The following is a 6000-nucleotide window of genomic DNA, read 5'->3' as shown; positions in this document are numbered from 1 at the left end:
TGCCACAAACTCTTGGCCTGGCCTACCATGTAGGGCTGTTGTGAGATAATGGAGATGGGGAGAGCGATGTTCCGAAGCGCTCTGAATCCCAGCAGAGGAGGAAAGTGGGATATAAATTTTAAGAAGCACTCCTAGCTTTTATGCAGGGCGGCCGTCGTCGCTGCGTTTGCGACACGGGGGGGGGGGGGGGGCACGAGATCTCTGACTTTGGGGGCGGAATGGGGGGCGGCTGGTGTCCCCCTGCAGGCCCAGTCCCTCCCCGCGGCCAGAGCCGAAGAGCGGCTTCACGAAGGCCCCCCTCCCACCTACGGAAGAGCCCGGCTGGCAGGTGGGGGGCCGTACTGTGCAGCTGGCGGCTGCTCTCGTGTCAGGCCACCCACACACGCGAGTTGCGGTCAAACGCGAGTCAGGCTCACGCGTGCCGCGCATGCGCAGCGGGGGGCATTTTGCCGCTCGAACTGGCGAACTGCGAGTCCCGTCATGCACCTCGGGAACCCTGACGGGGCCGAGCGAGCCCGCCGCGGACTACACTTCCCACAATCCCCTCCGCCAGGCCGCGGGAGGCGACCTTTCAGCAGGACTACGTTTCCCAAGCAGCGCGGGCACCGTCCTCCTCCTCAGACTATGTGTCCCAGCATGCTCTGCGGGATCTGCGGTGCGCCTCAGCCAATAAGAGGCGGGCCAGGCGGCGGAGAGAGCGCTCCTCTCCGAGAGGCGCCGCGAGGGGGATGGAGGCGAGCGCGCGATACCCGCCCTTCCAGCTGGGCAAGTCCCGCTTCGAGCAGGTGCGGCCGCCGTTCCGCGATCGGCGCGCGTCGGGAGGGCGGCCGGGAAGGAAGGGGCAGCGCTGCTGCCGTCGCTCCCGCAGAGGGGGGTCTGCCGCCGCCGCTGCCGAAGGAGCGCCGGCCCCGCCCCCACTCGCGACGCTGCGCCTTTGATTGGGTGTCCGCGCTGTCGCTCACCACCTGCGCTTCCCGCCCTTTTATGGTTCCAAATGCTGGCACCTGATTGGGTCTCGTGTCCCGTGAAGGCGTGGCTTGCTGTGGTTCGGGGCGGGGCTTATGCAGTGGGCGGGCTTTGAGCTTGGCTGCTGGATGGAGGGCGTAAAGTGGCATCTTGTGGAACTCCCCGCCACGAGATGTTGCCTCACGAGCTCTGGGGGCTTTTAGCAGAGGAGGCGATGCCTATCTGGAGGGGCCCTTCTCTGCCCGGTGCCTTGGCATCAGCCGGCTTCATTCGTGGCTAAGTGGAGCCTCCCTGTTCAGAGGCAGTGTACCTCTGAATACCAGTTGTTGGACTGCAGTGAAGGACGAAGTCTTGACAAGCGGGTGGTGTTGGGCTTACGAGCACTCGGGGCAGCAGGATACTGCAGCAGAGGGTCACGCGGTGGCACCTTTCTGTGTGTCCAGCCCATTTGCCCCTTGCCCTTTCTGTGTGTTTATCCTAACCACCATAGCAACGCTGAGAGGCTTATCTAGCTCCTGGTCACCCTGCAAGCTCTGTGTGGCTACGTGTGGATTTGAACCTGCATGTCGGAGAGCCCAGACTAACGCTGACCAGTCCTCTCCCGGTCTTACCTGCTGGTCTTGTGCAGCTGGCCTGTGCTTCTCTCTCGTGGGCAGTGAGTAGGTCAGGCGCATCATGCCCCAGGACATCTGCAGGGCTCCAGGCTTCTCTGCTGGTAGAGGGCTGATCATTTTTGTGCTGGTGGTTCCTTTGGAACTCTAGTTGCTACAGAACAGAAGCGAAGCACTCATGGGGACATGTGGGGGGGGGGGAATGCCCGGAGCAGGTGTTGCCCCAGGTGCCATTCCCCCGCCTCTGGTACAGAATGCCACGCCCTGGTTCCCGGTGGGCCTCTGGTGGAACGTGCGTGCCACTCCTGCTCTGCAGATGCTCCACTGGCTACTGATCAGGGACTTGGTTCAGTCCAAGGTGCCGGTTATTGCCTGCCGAGCCCTTTGTGTCCTTGAGCCCACTTGCCTGCAAGAGCACCTTTCCCGCTGTGCTCATCTGAAGCCCAGCCTTCTGAGGGCACCTGCTGCTGCCACTGAGGGCACCTTTAGGAAAGGTGGGCTACGCATGTAGTAATCAATTAAGATCAGCCCCTGCGCATTTGCGCACATCCTTTGTCGTGGCTCCCGCACTGTCAAGCAGCTTGTCAGAGCAGGTCAAGAAAGTCCTCACATTTCTGTCATTTTGCTGAATGTACAAAACAAGTGTAAAAAGTTTGGAGCTGTAGTAGGATGAAACATTCCAGACGTTTTCTTTACTTTCGTAGTTGTTTGCAATGTTTATGGCATGTTCCACCTGGCTGTTACTGCTCTGTTGTTTACTTTTGTCACCTGCTCAGTTAAAAGTCCAGGGAGCCCTTCGGAGGACTCTGCTCCTGGGAAGCACAGAGGCTGGTAGACCGTGTGGTGCAGCGATTAAGAGCAGCAGACTCTAATCTCGTGAACTGGGTTTGATTCCCCTGTTTTTCTGCATGCAGGCTGCTGAGTGACCTTGGGCCTGTCGCAGTTCTCTCAGAACTCTCTCAGCCCCAGCTGCCTCACAAGGAGGGGAAGGGAAGGTGATTGTCAGGCACTTTGTGACCTCTTAGTGATAGAGAAAAGCAAGGTATTAAAACTGACTCTTCTCCTTCCCCTTCCCACACGGCCAAAGGGCCCGTGTGACTGGCAGTTACTACATAGCGCGGAGCTACTCAGCGTAGACAAGCAGAACTAATAGTCCACCTGTGTACACGTACATACACTGCAGCCTCCCACCTCCAGGAAGAAGAAACATGCCACTCAAGATGTCCTTTCCAAGGGAGGCTTTGCGAAAGAGTTGCAATATGTACAAGGTGGCTGAAGCCAGCCTAGGTGCCACTCTGCAAAGAAGAGGCGCAGTAGCTGAGGCTGCTGGGGAGGGACGGGTGAGAGTAGCTGAGGGAGGAGGCGGGGAGGGCAAACGGCTGTGCCGGGCATCAGAGGCTGCTTCAGTGGATCTAACGTCAGCCGCTGCTTTGTCTTGTGCTGCGTCTCTGTCCAGAACTAATTTATTTTATGAAAAGATTTGTTAATTAGTTTTGTTTTTTGTAAGTGAGCCAAGCTGGTTTGTATGAGGGGAAGAAGCCGGAGGTGCTCTATGCCAATTATAATTTTTCCCTCAGATGCTTGATTTAACTGAGTTTCTCTCCACATTCTTTAGACTTCAAGCGAGTGTGGGAAGGAATGAACTCTGCTGCCGCTGCCGCCGCCGCTTTGTGTGATGAAATCTGGTGAAGGAGCACAGAGTTAAATGCTTCTAAGTAGCTGGGGGTGGGGGAGTGGGCCGTGGAGCTGGGGCTCAGGTGGCAGAGGCCTGGGGCCCTTCTGTGTCCTCGCGCTCAGCTGAGGCTGTGTAGTCACAAGGGTGCTGCGTCGGGTGAGCAGGAGAGCCAGCTTCCTGTGAATAGTGCAGAGGAATCTTGGCAGACCTTTGGTTGCCCATGCTGGCGTGTGCAGCCTGGGCCACCTGATGCACCTTGGAAAGGTTTGCTGTAATGGCACCCCAACTTGTCGTTAGTGACTTTGATGATCCTGCCGTGCAAGGCTTCCACTTGTAGTGGAAGAAGGCGGCGCGGTTTGCATGAACTGTCTGGCGCCCTAAGGACAGGGTTTCTTGTTCAGCATTGGCCTGCCCTGATGCCCTAGAGAACTGGCAGGTTGGGCCAGGAAGGCAGCATCCTCCTCCTCCTATTGTTGCTTTTGACACCTAGAAGGGTAATCTGCCTCTGAGCATGGAGTTTCTAGTTAGCCACCATAGTCAGTAGTCCAAGTTGGGCAGTTTTCAAGGTTGATGTTTTTAGAACCACCCATAAGTGTAGCGATGAGTGCCAAATCTGGTTCCACTTGCCTGCCCCAAGTCTGCTGCCACGTGGCCTCCTTCTGTGGCTTAGTAACATGCTTCTCTTCTGTAGTCCGTGGACAGGGCTGGCTGGGCAGGCACCGGCTGGCTAGCCACACTTTTGTATGGAACCTGTTTAGAAAAGCAGAGATTTGTTGGAGATTTTGTGGCAGAATCATGTGTTGCTCTCTGTTCCTTATCACCTGGACAGCCGGCTTCTCTGGGCTCTCGGCTGCTGGTCTCATGGACAGAAGACGGTGGTTTGCTGGCCGGCCTGAGTAGGAATGTGACCGAAAACAATCTATGATAAAATGCATTCAAAGCTGGTGGTTCTTGCTGTTGTCGGTTTTCTGGGTTGTTTGGCGGTGGTCTGGTAGTTTTTGCCCCCAATGTTTTGCCCAGTTTTTTTTGATTGCACATGTTGAATAAGACTTTCTTATCTGACATGTGTATGTTGCCATTGCTTGGAAGTTTGAAATTTCCCAGATTTTATAGCTCGAGAGAGGAAGTGCTTTTTTGTTTCTTTGTTTGGAAGGTGAAGATAGTTCTGGCAGGTTCTGGCAAAGCAAAGGTAAATTGATAATAAGGTGAGCAAAAAGAGAATTTGAGGAACAGATTTTTCAGAGCATTAAGGCAAATTACAAGCATTTAACTGGTTTTATATCGGTCTTAGTATTTATATTGTATTTTATTGTATTCATATTTGTATTCTGTGATCTTGTATTGGTTTTATTATGTTTTTATGAAGTATTCTATGTAAAGCCGCCTGGAGTCCTTTATTTTATTTATTTATTTATTAGATTTTTATTATACTCACCCCTATCCTTCCTAGGGAGCTCTTGGGCGGTGTACATCCAATAGAAGCATAAAAATAACATAAAATAGCTAAATCTTTAAAAGCAGCGATAAAACAGTAAAAGCTAAATCTTATAAATACAATACAATAAAATACAATAAAAATACAATAATAAATATAAGTGGCGTCCAGCAGCTCCATATTCAAAATCCTCTCCCCAAGAGGGAGGAATGGCAGGTCCCAGATGTAGAGGGAGCCATGAGGTAGAGGGCTATGAAAGGGGCCATGAAAGGGGGGGGAGGGGCACCATCAGCGGCCGGTTCCTCCAAAGGCCCGGTGGAAACAAGCTCCCGTCTTCCAGGCCCCTCGCAGGAACTCACCAAGGTCCCATGCAGGGCCCGGACAGTTGGGAGGAAGAAGCGTGCCCACCAGGCCGGGCCAGAGCCATGAAGGCCCCCCTGGGTCCCGATGTGGGAGAGCCAGCCCGCATCACCCGAGGGGCCAGGGACCACTAGTAGGTTGGCTCTGCAACTGATCGAAGAGGCCGTACAGGGGACATATGGCAAGCAAGTGATGCGGTCTCGAAGATAATGATGGTCCCCAGGCTGCAAGTAAAGGCCTTAAAGTTGTCAAATAACACCAACACCTTGAAGATGATCCAGAACTTCTACTGGGAGCCAATGTAGCTAACGCAGAAGCACGGTGGCTGGATGTGTTCCCCAGGTATGGGCGCCAGCTGCTCATCGCGTAGCAACGCTACTGGCCAAGCATGCTGCAAAATCTTCAGTTTTAGTCTCCGGATCAAACGCAAGGGAAGGTCCGCGTAGAGCGAAGTTACAATAGTCTAATCTGGAGATGACACCCGCTGCATAGATCACTGTGGCTAGATCCCGGCTTTGGGAGAGGAAGGGGCCAGCCGGGCCCGGGCCTGGTGAAGATGGGAAAAAAGGCAACCCGGGCTATATGGGCCACCTAGGTCTCCATTGAGAGAGATCGAATCCAGGTGGACTCCCCTCTAGGCTTCTTGCGCATCGCGAGGTGGGTCGGCGCCCAATATGGCCCCTCCACACACCAGCTGCCGAGCTGAAAGAGTTCCACCTCCCCGCCTTCGCGGCCAAGCCAGAGGTGATCTCCGTCATTGATGGATTCAGTTTTAACCTGCTCTGTCGCTAACCAACTTCAGCAACCGCCTCCATACAATGCTGTAGAGCCGCCCAAGTGGTGACGGCTGCCCTCCATCAACAGAATGAGCTTGAGTGTCATCTGCATATTGGATGACAGATCAGCCCAAAACTCCGCACGCAGCTGAAGGCAAGGGAGTCGCATGTAGATGT

At 54.5% G+C, this 6000-nt stretch overlaps 1 protein-coding gene across 2 annotated transcripts in view; it reads left to right on the top strand.

Annotated features, from left to right (window-relative positions):
• The first annotated feature begins 658 nt into the window (after positions 1-658).
• Positions 659-6000, top strand: part of SFXN5 (sideroflexin 5) — a 79132-nt gene continuing 73790 nt past the window's right edge. For both annotated transcript variants that reach the window (XM_048508675.1, XM_048508674.1), the window contains exon 1: positions 659-785. In XM_048508675.1, the coding sequence (XP_048364632.1) occupies positions 729-785 (57 nt within the window). In that variant the 5' untranslated portion in view covers positions 659-728. The remainder of the gene's footprint in view (positions 786-6000) is intronic.

This window comes from Sphaerodactylus townsendi, linkage group LG10, assembly GCF_021028975.2.
Source record: "Sphaerodactylus townsendi isolate TG3544 linkage group LG10, MPM_Stown_v2.3, whole genome shotgun sequence".
Taxonomy (NCBI): Eukaryota; Metazoa; Chordata; class Lepidosauria; order Squamata; family Sphaerodactylidae; genus Sphaerodactylus; species Sphaerodactylus townsendi.
The sequence above is the reverse complement of the archived record's forward strand: the minus strand, read 5'-3'. Positions and strand labels throughout refer to the sequence as shown.